The sequence below is a fragment of the Cebus imitator genome, unplaced genomic scaffold, assembly GCF_001604975.1.
Source record: "Cebus imitator isolate Cc_AM_T3 unplaced genomic scaffold, Cebus_imitator-1.0 Scaffold92, whole genome shotgun sequence".
Lineage (NCBI taxonomy): Eukaryota > Metazoa > Chordata > Mammalia > Primates > Cebidae > Cebus > Cebus imitator.
In genome coordinates this window covers 12,963,289-12,982,841 of record NW_016107407.1, presented here as the reverse complement: position 1 = coordinate 12,982,841, position 19,553 = coordinate 12,963,289, and the positions used below count along the sequence as shown (strand labels likewise).

Here is a 19,553-nt window from a genome sequence, read left to right as displayed (position 1 = left end):
ATATGCATAAGGCTTTTAGCATATAAAAGCTTCTAAACAGAATTACTTATTCCCTAGGGTTCAATAAAAGATATAAATGATCTCTAAGGACAGATTTGGCCAGTGGGTTGGAATTAAAAAAGGGAAAACCTATCAGGACAGTTAGAAAGTTTAGAGCCTTCATTTTTAGAATTTCTAAACACATGCCTCCCTTTAGCAGAGACCTGGGGTACAGAAATTACAAAATTCCACAAGAGCAAAGGAGACGCAGCACTGTTTGCTTCCCAGAAGAACTGGTAAAAAGGAGCTGAAAAGCAACACCTAAAAAATTCCCAAGTACTTATTTAGTACTTTTATGCTTAAAACTTCCAAATGACTAAGAACTTTTACAGAATCTCTGAAAATGAAACCAAAACCAAAACAATAAATGTGTTTACCAAAAGGAGTTAAATGCTTTGTTTCAAGTGGAAATTAACTGATTTGTATCTGTATATTGTACTTATTTCATTAGGTTCTGTGATAGGATGTATAACTGCTGTAATTCATACGGAGTTTAGCAATACTGGATATTTTAAGGTTTAGTAAAGCCAGAAGTTATATGAATATTTTAGTGAGGTTTTTTTAAAAAAAAATCTATCTTCTAGATGACACAAATTTTGTTTTTAAAGCAAAAAATTTCAAACTACAGTTTGAAACATAACTTTAAACAGAATTCAAACTAAAATATCATTGGATTTTTAAACGATCATTATAAACTTTATACAAAAAGAGCCAACTGTATGGGTAAATGGCCATTAATAACTGGAAATAAAAAATACATGAACTTAAAATGCACAGAGCCAAATCTTTAAAATACAGGGCCAAGTTTTTATTTTATTCTGGATGGAAACTTTACTGGGAAGACGAAATGCACTCAGTCACACTTGAGGGTTGAATCCAAACAGGATGCTGGCACTAGATTTTAATGCAAAGGACAATACATATCATAGGACTGTGATTAATGGACTTGTATTTCAGAATGAAATGAATTTTTGTTCGATATGCTCATTTGACAACCTGTTTTTTTAAGTCTAATTGTAGGCCTCAATGTCAAAGACTGCTGCTGAGGGTCCTTTTGATGCACTCTTTCTGTGACACCCAAAGCTGAATGCTCAACATAAAAAAACATGCAGTAATTGTTTTATGTTAGGGACTGCCTGTGTTCCTGATTCACTTGTCATTCCAAGCTCACCCAAATGAAAATCAACTTGCAAAATTAACATCCCTTTGGCTGTGCCTGCAAAAATCTTCGTAAAAATCAGAATCTCTGGAGCTGAAAATATAATTCACAAGTATTTCTATAGGGTAAGATATTTTAGGTAATCTTTACGCTGGAGCTAGGATAAAAATAATTGGATGAAATAACATCATATATGTGTTATCAATTTTTGGGTAATAGGACATGCTAGGGATTTATAATGACATCAGTTCTGCTTCTCGAAACATCTAAGCCACAAACTTGATACATGAAAAGGCAAATAAGTGAATATGGCTAAAGTTCATACAGAAGTAGCAAAGAAAAAGGGTGGCTTTGCACAAACAGAACATATGTGCACATCTGTGACCAGCATCCAGATGCGAACATTTCCTAATTATTTTGAATCTGTACTGTATGAATGTGGAAAGAGAATATACCTCAACAAACTTGTGAAACAGTGCTGTAATTAGGCAGAGCAACACTGGAGAAGCGCTATCTTAGGGCTGGTAAGACCTAGGTGTTGGCAATTTTCCCTCAAGCTAATATGTAAAAAGTGTAGTTTATTCCTTTTTTTATACTGTCATATTTTATGACCACAACTCTGTGGTGATGTCAAAGGTGATGGTTTGTTGTTCCTCCACAAACTGGGATATGACAGCTGAACTGCATACAAGACCTACAAAACAGGACCTACAGAATGGGTTTGTTCCAGCCGGAACAGAAGATTATGGTGTGCAGATGTCTATGGCGATAATCTAAGAAATGTCAAAGGCTGAACACTCAAGATGTTTGCTAACTCCTATAGATTTCTGGTCTAATACTAACCTATTAAAGATCATTATTTCAATGATTATACATCTGTAGCAGCTTGGCTTAAATTCAGACCACATATTAATTTTAGAAGTCTTCTCTCCACCCCAACTTTTTCTAGAACCAATTCAGAGTTGTTAGCTTAAAATCATTCCTTTACCTAACAGCACTGTTCCATGTGTGCTTGTGATACTCCGAGTTGCTTTCATTCCAGTGAGATAAAAATTAATCTGAGGCAGCTGAGCTAATGCAGCACTGTTAAGTCATAAAGCCTTGAGGACCTCAATGCTGTCTTCTGAGTGAAAATGTGGAAGGTGCTCACAAGAGTCACTGCATGTGATCTCTCTTTTTGTCATGTGCCATGCTGTTCAGTTAGAAAAAATTCTAAATGAAGCTTTAAAACTTAATTCCCAGAATTCCCTTCATGGTTTACATATGGGGTTCTTATCTCTATCTGCTGAAGAGAACTTTTTTTTCCCCCACCAATCATATCAATCACCTTCATCTATATCTAGAACAGAGAAGATTTTAGTGATGGTCAGGGCCAGAACTTCTCCAAGTGGGGCTGACCACTGAACCACATCTCTGGAGGAAGGTCCAGGAAAGCTTCATTGGAAACAAGAGATTCTCACCAACACTAAAGCATGAGGACCAATGATGCAAGCAAATTCTTTAATTTTACAAATGGGGGCAAAGTCAAACGACCTATACTCAAACCCCATTAATGCAACCCTGTACCCCCAGGGTTGGGACTCAGATCCCCTAACCCTCTGTTTGGAGTCCTTCCCCCAAGCCTCTCTTTTATAAAACATCTCTGGTCCAGAAGGTAGATGTTACTGGTGCTGCCTTTTAAGGTCTGAGAAAGACGCCCTGCTTCTGCCCTAATGGGAAACTTTCCTCTGCACTTTGGGTAGTAGGATTGGTGTCCCTAACTAACACTGGCTGGCAAAGGAGAATGATTCCCTTCCATCTCAGGAGAAAAGGAATTCTACAGAAGGAGGTGAAAACATTAGCTGAATTGAGGGTCTAAAAAGCTTGACAACCCCCCTTTAACTGATGATCCACTCACAGTGGAAAAGGAGGCACTTCTTAGCCGAGCGGCAAAGAAAGATTTCTAGAAGGACATACTGCTGTGCTTTTATGTCATGTTTGGGGAGCCTGCCACCCTGGCCACCTCGATTCAACGGCAGCCCAGATGACCAGATAGAGGTAGTAATTAATTATAATTTGTTACAATTTAAACACCACAAAAGAAATGCTGAAAACTGGTTTAGAAAGAAAGCATTTTTAGATGTAAGGGTATTAATGATTAATCCTCTCGAACCTTCAGTTCGTAATAGGTAAAATGTCGGAGACGGTGACAGTCACTTAATTGCTGGTGCAATTCACAGTGCCCGAGAATCGACAAGGCAGCTTTTTGTGGCCCATTATCAAAGTGTCAACAATGATTATTGCCAATATAGTTACACAAATGCCAACTGCAGGGCAGCTGTTTTCTTTCAAATGGGTTTCAGGGAGAAGGCTGTATGTTGAAAGGAATCTTCTTATTGTGACCCTACGGCTCCATTACACATGCTTTACTATACCTAATAAAATCAGACATGAGTTTTGAGAAGAACTGTGCAGGATGATGAACAAAATGCATATTTGTGTAAATCCCCAGGACTCTCTCTCTCAAGAACATGGGCTTTTTAAAGAGTCAGGTCAAATCCCCCAGAAATCAAGTGAGTCCAGTTATGTTTTCTTTTACTTCCCCAGGTCCCCTGCTGAGTTGCTAGCTAGCAGGCAGCATGCTAAGACTGTCATTTGTAAAAAGCAGCCTGCTCAGCTATAATTACTAATTTGATGTCACACTGGAATTGCAGCGCAGCTGTGAAAAGATCGACCACCAGGGAGGTTCGCATTTCTCTGTCTCATTTAGAGGAGGTGAAACTGCTGGAGCCATGAATGGGAGATGCCCTTCCATTAAAAAGGAAAGAATTAAAGAATAAAACAAGTCATAGCAGCTGTCAGAATTTGACAATAGTTTTTTTTAAGCACTGTTCTGCTCTTTTAAAAAAAAAACAAACCTCAAGACATCTGTACATGCATGTTCTGAGACTTGTTGCCATGAAAGTGATTCCATTATTGTTAGAATATAACTTCTTTATTTCCTTCAGTTCCATCTTCATGATTATGCTAATACAAATCACGCTAATTACGTGTCAAGCTGTAATCTAAGGGATGAAACTTGTCTGCACCTATATCGCTAAATATTTGAAATGACAGTTTCAAAACTTGTCATCAACAAGTTAAAAGCCTGGGAAATTAAAACAGTTATAATGATTCATATGAAAGAAAACCCAGGAAGAATAAGAATTGAGATTACTATGTCAATAGAGATTCTCTATGAAGGTTTTTTTTTTTTTTTTTTTTTTGAGACAGGGTCTTACTCTGTCACCCAGGCTGGAGTGCAGTGGTGTGATCATGGCTCACAGCCTCGACATCCTGAGTTCAAGCAATCCTCCCACCTCAGCGTCCCAAGTAGCTGGAGCCAGAAGTGTGCACCACCAAGCCCAACTAATTTTTCTATTATTTGTGGAAATGGGGTTTGCTATGTTGCCCAGGGTGGTCTTGAACTCCTGAGCTCAGGCTACCCTCTCAGCCTCCCAAAGTGCTAGGACTGTAGGTGTGAGTCACCATGCCCAGCCCTCTAGAAAGACTTCATTGTATCGTAACAATCATTTGGAAAGGACTATAGTTACACGTAATAGCCATGAAAATAATATTCTTGCGAATCATTTGATTTCATTTATAAAGGCTAAAATGTAGAAAATAAGTATTTTTAGTCTTCCCCAAATATTTCAAAGCAGAGGTACCAGTAGATTGTTTTGAAAGCATTTGTTGTTTTTTTCTCCCAATGTCTGATCATTAAAAGCGGCATTTATGCTTTGTGAACACAATGAATGGTATGCTTTTTGGAAGAGTCAAAAATCCTAACTGATCATGGAAAGAAAACTCTAAAGTTGGCAGAAAAGGGAAAACAAAGACTTTTTTTGAAACTTAAAAAAAACAAACAAACAACAATGCTTTTAAGAGTTCAGCCCTGTTAATACATTTTCTCTGATCTCTTATAGTTTAATAAAGGTTTCTAGATTATACAAAACACTGCCTGATCAGAAACAGACACATGATCTCCACTGAGCCATGTGTGATGACTTTCTGCTGGGTCTGTTCTAGATCTACTTCTCTTCTCCACATGCTCCTCCTGGGTGACCTTACCCACTTCCCTGTCTCTGCCTGCCGTCCTTCCAGGGAGGATTCCCAAGCCCTTTGTTGTTAGCGGAGACCCCCTGTGCAGCTTCTCACGCCTACTGGCTATCTCTGTTCTGACGCCATCCTGACATTTCAAACACCTCCTCCCTCTCTTGTCTGGGGGATGTAGTTACAGGGAAATCGCTGGGGATGAGGTCCGAGGTCCATGAGGGTGAGTGGGAGCCAAAGCCAGACAGCAGCAGGTGATGAAGTGATGAGGAGAAAAGGAAATGGTAGAGGCTTCTTTGGCCATTTGCCCTTTTACTGTGCATGAATGAAGGTACATTTTAATTTCTACCCTACTGTCAAGGCAGGCACACACGCCATCATTTACGAATTTCTATTACTTTGACATTCCAGGTCTTCAAGCTATTTCCTCTCTCTCTTCCCAAGTGAGCATTTCCAACACAGAAGGGTAGGTCGGGTAGCTTTATGCAGCCTCTGTCTTCTGGAAGAAGAGCTATCATAAACCTCAACTGCAAAAAGAAGGCTGGGGCACTGAATTCTTCCTCAGGGCAACAGTGCAGACAATTCTAATGTTTACACCGCGAAAAACAGTAATAAAGACTGCATTCTATGTACAAGTTATACAAATATGTATATTTGAAAATATGAACAAAAATGTTCAAGCTCTTCAAACAGAAGAAATACAAATTGGTTGTTTTGCCAACAAAGTATGAAACCAAATATCTTACACTATTTTAGAAAAAAAAGTCTAGTTTTAGAATCAACTGTTTTAGCACGATATTTAACTCTGAAACAATGTTTTTTGTCAACCTAGTAACTTTTTCCTCATTCATTTTCATAATTAATGGGATTAATACGACTTTTTGATAATACTCCCTTAAAGGAAAGGAGAGAGATGAATTCCCAAACGTTTAGTGTGGCACAGTCGTTAGAAATGTGCACTCTGGGGCTGGTGACCGCAGGCTCAAACCCTGGCGCTGTCACTTCGTAACTGTAGGACCCTGGATGAAGTTACTAAACTTGTCAGTTAAGCAACTTCATCCACTGGAAGCAATAACAGCACTGATCTCATCTGGTGACTGTAAGGATTACATGACATAATTCATGTAAAATTTAAAACGGTCTGGCATATAGTTTGTACCCAACCAGTGCCAGTTATTCCTTTCTTGAAGCCCACCTCCTAGGGAGATGTCTTAAGGAATGATGGCTACATGTCATATTAGATTCAGGATACAACAAGCATCCTGGCAGAGTCCTAGAAAAATGAGTTCTCATTCAAACCAATTCTACATTCTCTTTTCACAAAAAGCTACACCAATAAAGGGGCTAAACATTTTTTTGGTGAGGAGGGCAGTGAACTGTGGTTCATGCCATGGGTTTCTGGAAAGTATGCTAAGTCCTATAGGGGAAAGGAAGATAGGTAAATTAACGTCCTGCTTCGCAGGAACCGTTACAGCTACAGGAAGTGAAATACACGTGGCTTTCCTTTCTGTGTGCCCTTGTTTTATAATTTAGGCTTCAGCAGCAACCACACCATTAGCTGTAACTGTCCTTGTTGGCAGTGTTGACTGTCACAGCAGACCAAGCCTTTGTTGACTACACCTGAATAAATCAAAATGAAGGAAGGAAAAGACCCTGCTAGTGGTAGTCCCAAGGAACTTGTGAAGAAAGTAAAAACGGAGCCTCCGACATGGGGAGGTGATATCATCCTGTCCCCAGATCCCACTCAGGGGCTGGCCTATTGTGTGATGCTGAAGAGTATGTGTGGCTCTGTACACGCTCTGGTATTTCCTCCGAGGAGGAAATCTGAATAAAATTTAGCCTCTGAGCTTCTCATCAGCTAAAGACCTGCTGAGTCTTCAGCACCTGGAGAAACATTCACGCATGGCAGTATGAAAGTCGACAGTCAGTTTCTGCCTCTTCTGGGCAAAGCCGGTGCCTTAGAAGGGGTTTACATGAAGGTTGAGTTCTCAGAATGTACATTCGCTGATGCACAGTACAAGGGCAAATGGCCAAAGCAGCTTCCACCATTTCCTTCTCTCCTCCTCACCTGCTGCAATCTGGCTCTGGCCCCCACCCACCCTCACCGACCAGGTCTCCAGCAACATCCCTGTGGGATGTCCCCAGGCAACTCTCTGTCCTTATCCTACCTGGCCTCGCGGAAGCATCCGACGCTGAAGTTCATTTCCTCTGGTTCCTGGGACATTACTAGAGTGAAAGTTTCATGAGGATGGGGACTGCCTCTGCCTTGTTCCCCGAGACATTTTTTACAATGCTTGGCAGAGTGTGTGCTCATCAAACACGCTCAATCAATTATCTGAGCGACTGACCCAGTGTCTCCTGGCTCCTGCAAAGGATGACATTCCGCTGGGCTTGTTCTAGTTGTGCTTCTGTTATCCACACGCTCCTCCTGGGTGACCTCACCTACTTCCCTGTCTCTGCCGACCGTCCTTCCAGGGAGGTTTCCCATGCTGTTTTTTCAGCTAAGAGTCCCTGTGCACCTCTTGTGACGCTGCAATGACATTTCAAACTCCACCTCCTCCTGCTCTTGTTTGCAATTTCAGGGAGCAGAATGAATGCCTACGCATTTGCCTAAACCAGAAACTTGTTGGTCATCCTTAAAACCCCTCCCTCTATGTACACTCCCTGGCACCTCTGGCATTCAATCCCTCAGTTCAGTTCTGTAGACTGGTCTTCCCAAATCTCTCTGTTATCCGTCTATCTCCACCACACCCCAGCTCAGGCTAGCATCTTCTTGGGTTAATTCATCAGCCTCTCTGACAGGTCTGGCTTCCTTCCATCCGTGGCCTCCTTTCTCCCTGCAGCAAATGCACCAAATGCTCCCCACCCGGACTCTCATGCCCTTGCATCTGCTGCTCTTCTTCTAACTCCTATTGATCCTTCAGGTTTCCAGATGTCACCCACTCCGGGAAGCCCTTCCCTGACCCTGCCCAGCCTGAGCCAGGTGCCCCTGCTTTGTGCTCTAGAGCTCCCTGAGTATTCCATCCGAGTGTTCACCCCATAACAGCATTTCCTTTTGAGGTCTGCATCCCCTGCCAGAGCTGCCTGTGGGGCTTGTTATTTTAGCCCCTGAAGCTAGGATAGTAACCATGAAAATATTCACAAACACCTCTGAATGAACAAATGAAAGTACATTTGCAAATTTATAAAATTCAACTGGAAATTGCTATCATTCTAAAAGTAACAAACAACAACCTTGAGCTCTGATTTCAAATGGAATACTTAAGAAAAAGGCACTTCCCAAGGTGACAGGCAGCCATAACTAAGAGCACAGATGTACCTTTTATATAAGCGTGTGCTGACTTGGGTTAGTTTACGTTTACATCCAGGAAGCTACTTCCTAAACTCCTATTCAAACCAATCCTTCAAGCTGACTATGTCTATAATCTTGCATAGTAAACTAAATGTCCTTCAAATACTACGTAAGATCCATTAAGACAGGAAAGGAAAAAGAGACGTGGTCGTCTTATCCCCAATTTTTTTAAGAAAAAAGTATTCTAATCATGTCTAATAGTTGGAAAGGAGTTTGAGGCTCATCCAAGCCAACATTCTACAGGTGAGAAAGCAGACTATGAGATACAAAGAAACATATTCAGGGTCACATCCCGTTTGGTATCGGTGAGGCGGCGTTAGGACCTGGTTCCCTAAACTGCAGGAATACACTCTCAGCTGTCACTGCCATTTTTGATTATAAGTTTACTACACAGGTGGCTGTGTTTTTCAAGAGCAAGCTTCACGTAGAATGTTCCCTCCAAGCATGCTTACAACAAATAACTTTCATTTTTCAACGATTTGATAAAGAGAAATAAAGTAAAACTCTCATCAGGTCAATCAAGTGTTTCTTGCTGGTGGCAGCAGACAGGGGAATGGAAGAATCGCAATGGCAGAGGTGGCAGACTAGAAAGAAAGAATAAATGTGATCGGGCCTGCGTGAGCGTGCCCCGGGGGACGTGGGGAGACATACAGCAAGGTACTTACCTTTTCTTTGTCACTAGCTTCTCTAGCCACTGTAGAGCCCTGAAACACAAGGAAATAATAAAAACATACATATGGGAGGCACTGGGTTTCACACATGGAAAATATGAGAATGGGCGGGGCAGGGCAGAGAGCCAGCTCAGTACCCACTCTGCCTCGCAGCCCACACGGAACGGGCTTCTCACCCCTCCCGGACCGTGGCTCGCAGCCAGGCCTGTCTCCCCTCACTGCAGGTATTCCTGGCCACTGGCCACTTCTCCAGCCCTGACTGTGTCATGCTCATCTGTGTTTCTGTGGTTCTTGTCCACCTGCTGGAAGTCAGAAAACCTGACCACCACTTGAGCAACAACTTAACACTGGATCAGCCCCACACTTTCCTCCTTTATCAACTGGCAGAAACAGTTGGTCTTGTTATCCTAAAGAAGAGTCCCACTAGCTGGCTGCAGTGGAACCATGGGGGTGTTAAGAGCCTCTTTCCCCACATCACGTCTTCCAGACATGGGCACATCCTCGCCTGCTGTTTTTTCTGTTACACAGTTTTCTCCCCTGTCTTAGAGTTACTGATGAATACTCTTTCCTCACATGCTATATATCAGTCCCCCATCGCCACTCTCTGACCCCATTTACTTTGGAGAGTCCTTCAAAGACACATGGTTATTTGTAACTCTTTTGTGCCAAGCCCTATGCTGAGTGCAGAGGTACAAAGTGGAGGAAAACACGGCCCTTGATCTCAGCAGTTTGTGCTCTACTGCAGTGGGGTTCAAAACTCTGGCTCAGAGTTCTGGGTTGTCTAAGATGACCTGAGTCTACCTCGGAGGCGGATGGGAGCCTTTAGGTGTAGAGTCCAAGCAGAGAAACTTCCCTTAGCTTGTGGAAGATTTTAATTCAAAAGAAAAGCTGGGAAACAAACGGTCTAGTGAATTCCTAAGAATGGATGACAATCACAGTGTCTCATACACAGCAGATGTTCTATATTTACTGTATAAATGGCTAGAGAAGAATTACAGAACAATTTCCTGGGTTAACATCCCGTCCTGCACTGGACACCCCTAACTACCATGAGGTCAGCCAAGCCACTTGCTTCTTGAACACCTAATGAATAGACATCTATTGCCCTGGATCACCTGAGTTAGCCATTCATTAAATGAACTTACAGTTGACCTGGGAAAAGCAAAAGTGCCCTTTAGATTGGCCATCTGCAGAGAAATCAAAAATTTTGATTACTGGCTTTCATTGAGCAGCTCAGGCATTGATTAGGATGTATGCTGCCTGTAATTCACAGATGTGGAAACTTGAAAGGAAGAGACTCCCCGCACTGGGGAAGGGAACCAAGACCAGGCTGGGGGTCTCCCCAGGGCCGATCTTCCATCTCCTTGGTGCTCAGTGTTCCCAGGACTGGAAGATCCGAGGGACCCTGCTGCTGGCCCAGGGAAAATGTTCAGTGTTTCTTGGGGAGAGTCAGAGCAGCACAAAGCTGACCCATCAGATGGAGATGGATAATGTGAACCATTCATGAAGGCAAACCTGAGAACCCATTCTACGACCATGGCCTGCGCCCCCTCATAGCCTCGCCCAGCAGCTGTTACTTGCCATGGTCTACTTTCCTTCCTTTAGGGATTCTTGTATATGGGCCACAAATACCTTCCTTTCTTTACACACCAAATTTTAACAAAGAATGTTCCCAAATTTTTTTTAAAAATTGGGACATTTGTAATACTTGAGTACTGCTTATGCTGCTGGGCAGAGGAAGAAGCTATTCTACTTTGCATTCTTAACTAAGTTGTTGAGGGGTGGGTGGGTAGGTGTGTGTGTGTATGTGCATGTGTTTTCCCTCCTACCATATAATCCACCCTGCATCTGATTCTCAGGGAAGCTTCATCTTTATGTAAATGCTGATCATTAGCTTGGGAACAACAAAACACAAAACTCATCCAAGTTTAAATTAATTCAGAATAAAAAATTCTAACAAAGCTAGAAAAGGAAGGCCAAGAGTTTAAGCCATGAAATGAACAGGTTCCATCACGACTGAGAGCACTGGCAAGAACAGAGCTTAGCTATGCCACAAGCCAGAGAGGGAGAGATGAAATTGTGAAATGCAAGGCAAATGAAAACTAGAATATCCAATCTCCAAGTATAATTTACTCCAAGATATGTTTACCAGATGTCTACTTGTCCGAGGTACTATCTTAGTCACTGCAGGGGGATTAAAAAAAAGTTAGAACAAAATACTTCCTCTTGAGGCACTTACACATCAGGAGAATGAATGAGGCAACCAATATTCACTGACTAACTCCCATTCACCATGCCTCATGCTGGACATGACACATATGTATCTTATTTAATCCTCGAAACATCCCTGCAAATGTAGGTAAAATTATCCCTGTTTTAACAGATGAAGAGACAGAAGGTCATAGAGGTTAAGCAACTTATACCAGGTTAACAAGTCATGAAAGAAGAACATGTGACTTCAGAGGTCCCTCTGGCTTTCTTCCCTGGGAGAGTCAGACAGAGTCCTGTGTGCCCTGAGCAGTACCGCCAAGGCTTCGAGAAAAAGCTGGTACTGGCAAGGGCCATTGAGGGTGGCTGGGATTTCCCCAGGGGCAATTCCAGGGGCACAAAATGGGTTGGGCTAAGACTTGGAGGCAGGACAGGACAAGGCTGTATTTGGGAAGTGGATCCAGTGGGTTGGGACGCCAGAGGGTAGGAGACAAGCCTAGCTCATTTCCTTCACTTAGACTAGCATTTCTCAAAGTGTGGTTCAAAACCCTGGGGTGCCGAGATGAAAACTATTCAAAGCCAAAACTATTTTTATAATAGTACTGAGACATTTTTTGCCTTTTTGACTGTCTTGATATTTGTAGGAATACGGCAAAAACGATGGTGGAAAGAACTGCTGGCAGTCAAGCGTAAATCAAACGAAGGCACCAATAAGCACTAGTGGTGGAAACCCAGCGTCATGCAGAACAACCTCTGAAGCCATACATCCTTGTTTTCATGACTTGTGAGCCGTGTATGACTTGCTGAACCTATGGCTAAGACGGTATCTCCTACAAGTAGGCATCTAGTAAACATATGAAAGCATCAAATTAAATGTATCAAATCTAGACCCAGGAGGACATGTCTTTTCAATATTCTGTGCAGGAAGTATACATAAAGTACTTCTGTTTATAAAGAAGGAATGGTTTCTTAACAACTGTTTTCGTGATGGTTTGAGTTATGAGCTGAACTAGCCGCCGTTTTCATGAAACAACACTTTTACTTGAAAGAACAACTGACAGTCCATGTTTATCCAGATCTGGGCATCTCACAGATGTTTGCTACGAAGTGAACGAAGCTGCTAGGCTTGCCTATGTGCTGGGGTGCTTGATACATGCTGTCATTTCACAGACAACAACTGACGGGGCTTGTTGCCAGTGATAAAATTTGAGATTCCCAGTAAAAAACTGATTTTTAAAAAACTTACATCCACCACCCTGGGCTTGACAGCTTCCCAATATGTAGAAGACTTTTCTGATGACATTGGTGGTGACAGTGTTATGACTTTTTGATAGTGTATAATGAAATTTGCCAATATTTGGAAGAGTCACAAAACTCAGTAAACCAATATGTTCCAAATGGCAAGTGCATGCCTTGACAAAGTCACACATTCAGAACAATGCATGCAAACTAATCAATGGATTTTGATGAAGAGTACAACAAATTCATTGATGTGATTTCAGATTCCATAATGTCACACTAAGCTTTGAGAAATTACCTCTTGTCAAGCCTTGGTATAGTATCAAAGAAGAGTATCTACAATTATCCAAAAACGTTAAAACATGCCTGTCCCACCTTCCAGACTTCATAATTTGTGTAACTTCAGATTTTCTTCGCATACTTCAATGGCATAACACCGCACAGACTGAGAGCAGAATCAGATGTGACATTCCAACTGTCTCACATTAAGTCAGACATTATGGAGATTTGCAAAACAGTAAAACAATGCTACTTGTCTCACAATGTTTTTGCTTTTGGAAAATAGTTATTTTTCATAAAAATGTTAACATGTAATGGTTTTCTCATTTTTAAAAATACATATTCTAATTATTTCTTATATTAATTTTTTATACTGTAAGTATCCACAGACACAACTCACATCTGCAAAAGCTTCTGAGGGTCCTCTTTTAAGAGTGTGAAAGGGTTGAGACCAAAAAACTTGAGAGCCAAATGTCACAGACCAGAGTTTGGCAAACTTTTTCTGCAAAGTGCCAGAGGGTAAATATTTTAGGCTTTGTGGTCCCAAATCGTATCTGTGGTAACTACTCGACTCTGCGACTGTAGTGCAAAAGCAGCAACAGACAATACAGAAGCAATGGGCATGGCGGTTTTCCAATAAAAATGCATTTATAAAATTGGCCCAGCCAGGCGCACTGGCACATTCCTATAAGCCCAGCACTTTGGAAGGCTGAGGTGGGTGGACTGCTTGAACTCAAGAGTTCAAGACCAGCCTGGGCAACATGGTAAAATCCCGTTTCCACCAAAAAATACAAAAAATCAGCTGAGCATGGTGATGCATGCCTATGGTCCCAGCTACTTGGGAGGCTGAGGTGGGAGGACTGCTTGAGCCAGCGAGGGTGGAGGTTGCCATGAGCCAAGACTGCACTACTGCACTCCAGCCTGGGCAACAGAGGAAGACTCTTGTCTCAAAGAAAAGGTCCTCAAGTTGGATTTGGCATGGGCAAGTCAGAGTTTGCCAACTCCTAACTTGGACATTCTCCCCTGAGGTGGTGATGTCAGAAGCTGGATCACGTCACTCCACTCTCAGACTTTCCAGGGGGCCCCCTTTCCCTCCAGGCCTTTGAAATGGTCTCTGTACTCACTGTTCCCTCTGCCAGCAACATTCTTCCTCAGCTCATTTCCTCATCTCCTTCAAGTATGCTCCAATATCATCTTCTCAGGGGAACCTTCTTTGATAGTCTATTACTTTTACTTACTGCTGTCTTTACCCACTAGAATGTCAGCTGAGGGCAGGTTTGGTTTGTTCATCCTGTTATTTCCAGCACCTCTTAGAACAGGGCCTGGTATGTAGTTGGTTGAATATTTAAGTAGATGTGATTCTCTAACACACGCAAGTTTTTTTTGGTGAAGCCAGCAAGCACTGATTGCCTCACTGGAAGAGGAATACACTGCCACCTGCCTGGTAGCTTTCAGCGCTGAGTGAGTCTTAAGCATTTTTGGTATCAATGACAATCTTTATAGTGTAGACCAAGCTTAAGTTACTTTACAAAAACTAATAAAATCAATCTCACCTTTAAGTCGTATTTTCTATACACAGACAAACGGTGGCTGAACACATTTCTTGTAACAATCACATATATTTCAACTCCATCAACATTAAGCCGATACATGCCCAAGAACTGAGGAAGAAGAGTGATCCCATGACATTCCACTATGTACTGCATAGGAGAGAAAGAAAAAGGAAAAAATCCAATGAAAAGACTGCTTCCTTAGACGTAAACTACATACAACTATGGTGTTTATACAAGGTGAAAACCTCCAGCCATTAGGGTCCTAGTTACAGAAAATGGCCACATTTGTACTGCTTACCAACCACATCTGTGTTCACCATCTCTACATAGACAAGAATATTCAATTTTATCTCCAAATAGACGTTTTCCCCCCAACGTTCCAAATGAATTTGTAAGGTCAAACCTTGGATACAGTAGTGTAAGGCAAGAGGACATGTGATTGTCTGTCTCAAATTACTTTTAAGGGATACTGTACTCCACCTAGCGACTCTGTCTATCCCCAAAGCCCTGACTCAGGGTTGTGGCAGAGCGACGTGGCCGTGGCCGTTCAGATCAGCTTCTCTAACAGCGTTAAAGACGAGATTAAAGAGGAAATTGTGGAGAGCCCAGTGTTAGAAGCTAGGAGGGCTGAGCTAAGCTTCCCACAGAGCAGGGAGAAAGGGGCAACCCCTGCCACCACTGCGCCCTCACTACTGCTCTACTGGCAGATGCGGACTGCCTGGTCCCTGCTGGTTTCCACTAAGTTTACTGGACAAGCCGCAGGGTTGACACCATTTCCAAGGGGAGTTGCAAAAACACAACACGACCTTGGCTGTCTTTCATGACCACACTCCAGAGGGCCACAAGATGGAGCCACTTCTCCCTGAGAGCAGATTTTCATAAAACAGGGGTCCCTCTGCACTTCCCAAAGGAAGCTTAGGTTTTCTTTCCTTTAAAATGAGGGGGAAGGATTATTTCAAAAATATTCTCCTATGTCCATGATATATATGTGTAATCTCCGGGATAACAAACAGCATAAATGGTGAGATTTCATTATTGTAAACACTGTACACGTTGGGCATATTCAGAGATGCTAGGAAGAACATTCACTAGATGCTGATGATGCAACTGGAGGGAATTCTGATACTTTTTTATTTCTATACTGCTTGAATTTCTTTTTTTTTTTTTATACGATGAGCATTTTGTAAAAAATACAAAAGTAATTAGAATGTCCTTTCTAACTTTTCATTGTAAATACTATTAATAATCAATTCTGGTGATACTTAACCACCTTAAGAATGAAAAGGCCTTCAGTTTTGTTCACTAAAGATAAACTGCATTGGCACCTGACTTTGATTTTTGTCATCTAGTATTTTGGCAAGTTTTAAAGATGCCTCTTCCCTTTTTCTTGCTGACAATAACTGAGCTATGTATTTGAATCTGATGTAATTCCTGGGTAGAGTTTCACCTTGTTATTTGAAATCAGATGAGTGAAACATTTTCTATTTCTTTCCTTTCAAAATATAATAAATCGAGTTTTGCTAATGCAAAACAGGTAGTAGCCACTGGGTGAAAACATTTCTCACATCTGAGCTGAAGAAATAAAAAGGGTGGTTGTTCTTGGCCTCTGTTGAAAGATGGCCTGATAAGGCTTCAAACATGGAGACTGGGGAAGTCCAGCGTGCAGGAGAGAGAATGTACGTTTGCCAGCCAGAAAGGCGTGTATATGTGTCCTGGCACCTCTGTTTACTAGCTCTGAGATCTTGGGCCAGTTACCAAATCACTCCACATTTTACTTTCATTTTTCCAGAAAAAGAGCCCAATTCCTACCTTGAAGGTTCTTTTGAGGATTACAGATAAGAGTATGTCAAAATATTTCACACAATGCTGTGTACTACACTGTACTGCAGATGATAATGATGATTTTCATTCATTCAAAACTCTGTTAAGAAATTTTAATGTTACACCTGTTTTGTGCTCCAAACTGACATACACACATGTCCTGGGAGGAATCTGCTCCAAGGCAGTTATTTTTGGGGCCCACAAGACATAGTCCCTGTCCCGGGGCACACACCAGTTTTGCTTTTGCTGCTCAACCCCTCTCTGCACTGCCTCATGATGGACTATGTTTACAGAGTCCTGCCATGTCTCTTTGATTCAAGTTGCTGTGCAGAGCCACAGACAGCTATGTTTCTTTTCCTCACAGTGGAAAAGAGCCATTATTCATGCTGACAAACATGGTAAAGAGATCTTTTGAATATTATACAGGAAATCATTGACTAACTGCCCACCTCTCAGGAAAAAACACCCATACAGATCACATTCTATATCTCTCCTATCTTAAAGATGAGCTAAATTAACACACCGAGAAGAGACAGATCACATCTGACTACTTTAGCAGCAAGTCTACGCGAAATTGTTCTCAAACCTATGGTTCACATATGGGGCTCTTTGATGAACACCTAAAACTCCTGAGGATATAAATATGTACAAACCCACAAGTCAAACCAACATTTTTCTATTAGATTCCAGTATTACCAAGCTGCAGGTGGTACCAAAGGTTTAGAAAGCATTAATAGGCTAAAATTTTGCAGCAGAAAAAATTCCACCCATTGACTAAATTCCACCCATTAACTGGGTCTTGAATGCCTGCGCTAGGGACCTCTGTTTTCTAGCACGACGCACTGTTGTAGGTAGATGTCGACACAAAGAGGGCGCAATGAGAATCCTGGTGGATTCTCCCAGCTGACCCAGAGAATGCTGAGCACAGATCTGTAACACCAGTGGGCGTAACTCCAAGGATTCCTAAACACACCAGCTGCTGGACGTCAGCCCCGAACCAGGGAGATTGTAGATTCACACCTGCAGCTTTAGCTGGAGTCTCCTGATCCTTGGCCACATTACACAGCTAGGAGCCCTGTTGGTCCAGTTCTGTGTTCATTACCTGTGTGCCCCTGGGAGAGCTATTCAACTTCTCAGTCTGCATTTGGAAAATGGGGGATAGTAATAGTACTTAACAATGATTATAACATTTTTAGAATAGAGCCTACCACATAAAAAGTAGTATGGAAGTGTTATGTATCTTTTGAACCTTTTCCATTTATCAAACCTCAAAACCCCCTTATCACACGCAGTATCATTCATAGAGGCAGAATATGGTGGCTCACGCCTGTAATCCCAGAACCTTGGAAGGCCGAGGTGGGCGAATAGGTTGAGGTCAGGAGTTTGACACCAGCTCGGCCAATACAGCGAAACCTTGTCTCTATTGAAAATGCAAAAATTAGCCAGGTGTAGTGGTGCATGCCTGTAGTCCAAGCTACTCAGGAGGCTGAGTGAGGCATGAGAATCGTTTGAATTCAGGAGGCAGAGGCTACAGTGAGCTGAGATGCGCCACGGCACTCCAGCCTGGGTGACAGAGCAAGCCAGCTTACAAAAAAAAAAAAAAAAAAAGTTCACTCATAAATTCATTTAAAAAATATGTACTGAGGCCGGGCGCGGTGGCTCACGCCTGTAATCCCAGCACTTTGGGAGGCCGAGGCGGGTGGATCACGAGGTCAAGAGATCGAGACCATCCTGGTCAATATGGTGAAACCCCGTCTCTACTAAAAATACAAAAAATTAGCTGGGCATGGTGGTGCGTGCCTGTAATCCCAGCGACTCAGGAGGCTGAGGCAGGAGAATTGCCTGAACCCAGGAGGCGGAGGTTGTGGTGAGCCGAGATCGCGCCATTACACTCCAGCCTGGGTAACAAGAGCGAAACTCCGTCTCAAAAAAAAAAAAAAAAAAAAAAAAAAAAAAAATGTACTGAGCATCCATCATATGCCTGGCACCATGAGTGGTACTGACTCTGCATCAGGGAGTGGAGACGTCTGGGTCTTGTCTGTGTGCAACTTATCCTACTTCAGGTGGAAAAAGGTGCCATGGGAGGGGAATCGCCTTGACTTCCTGTTGCCCATCTCCCAGTGGGCAACAGGTTTGGATATTTGTCTCTTCCAAACCTCACGTTGCAATGTGATCCCCAATGTTGGAGGTGGGGTCTGATGGGAGGGAACTGGGTCATGCGGGAGGGTCCCTCATCAATGGCGTGGTGCCATGGGGAGAACTGCTTGTGGAAAAGGGCCTTGCACTCTCCTCTCTGCTGCCCCACCTTTTGCCAGCTTCCCACTACCTTCTCACATGAATGGAAGCTTTGTGAGGTTCTTACCAGAGAGAGATGCTGACACCATGCTTCTTTGTCCAGCCTGCAGAACTGCAAGCCAAATGAACGTCTTTTCTTTACAAATCACCTAGCCTCAGGTATTCCTCACAGCAACACAAACAGGCAAAGACACTCAGCACCCACACGGTGGGTCCCCTTCCAAGACCAATCTCTCCAGTCACTCTGGAACCTGACTTGTCGGTTTCTTGGGCGTTCTCCCTCTCAGTCCAGAATCCTCAACCTCTCTCCCTGCACTAGCAGCTTCTCAACAGTGCTTAATTGTGCTAAAGTTTCTCTCACGAAAGCAACAAGAACAAAAAACAAAACACCCCTCCTCAATTGTAGAAATGCACTGTCTGGCACTGCCTGGATCCTGGCTTGAATGTACATTTTGAGGGCAACTGGGAACACCTGATTATGCCACTCACTAGATGTCTGGTGACAGTAAGAAATTTCTGTGCCATTTTCTCAGCCCAAGAAGTCCCTATGTTTCAGAGAAGGATACCAAAGTTTTACAGAGGAAATGTGTCTGTGATTTACTTTTGAAAAATTTCTGCAAAAATACAATGACACAAACATGGCAAAATGTTAATAACTGTTAAATCTAAATGACGGGTATAAGCTACCAACTTTCTGTATGTTTGAACACTTTTATAAAAAAAAAGTAAAAAGCAATGCAAATCCTTCTTTAACTCCATGTCTTTCTCCGTCTCCGGCCTCTCTCCTGACTGGCTTCTTGGCAGAACTGTCTATGTTTATTTCCTGTTGCTCCGTAACCCTCATCCATTCTATAGCTCATTCTGCT

At 42.4% G+C, this 19,553-nt stretch overlaps 1 protein-coding gene across 3 annotated transcripts in view; it reads right to left on the bottom strand.

Annotated features, from left to right (window-relative positions):
* PIP4K2A (phosphatidylinositol-5-phosphate 4-kinase type 2 alpha) overlaps positions 1 to 19,553 on the bottom strand; it is a 174,239-nt gene that overhangs the window by 21,318 nt on the left and 133,368 nt on the right. For all 3 annotated transcript variants that reach the window (XM_017535575.2, XM_017535578.2, XM_037740975.1), the window contains 2 exons: positions 14,572 to 14,718; positions 9,287 to 9,325 (listed from right to left, as the gene is read on the bottom strand). In XM_017535575.2, the coding sequence (XP_017391064.1) occupies positions 9,287 to 9,325; positions 14,572 to 14,718 (186 nt within the window). The remainder of the gene's footprint in view (positions 1 to 9,286; positions 9,326 to 14,571; positions 14,719 to 19,553) is intronic.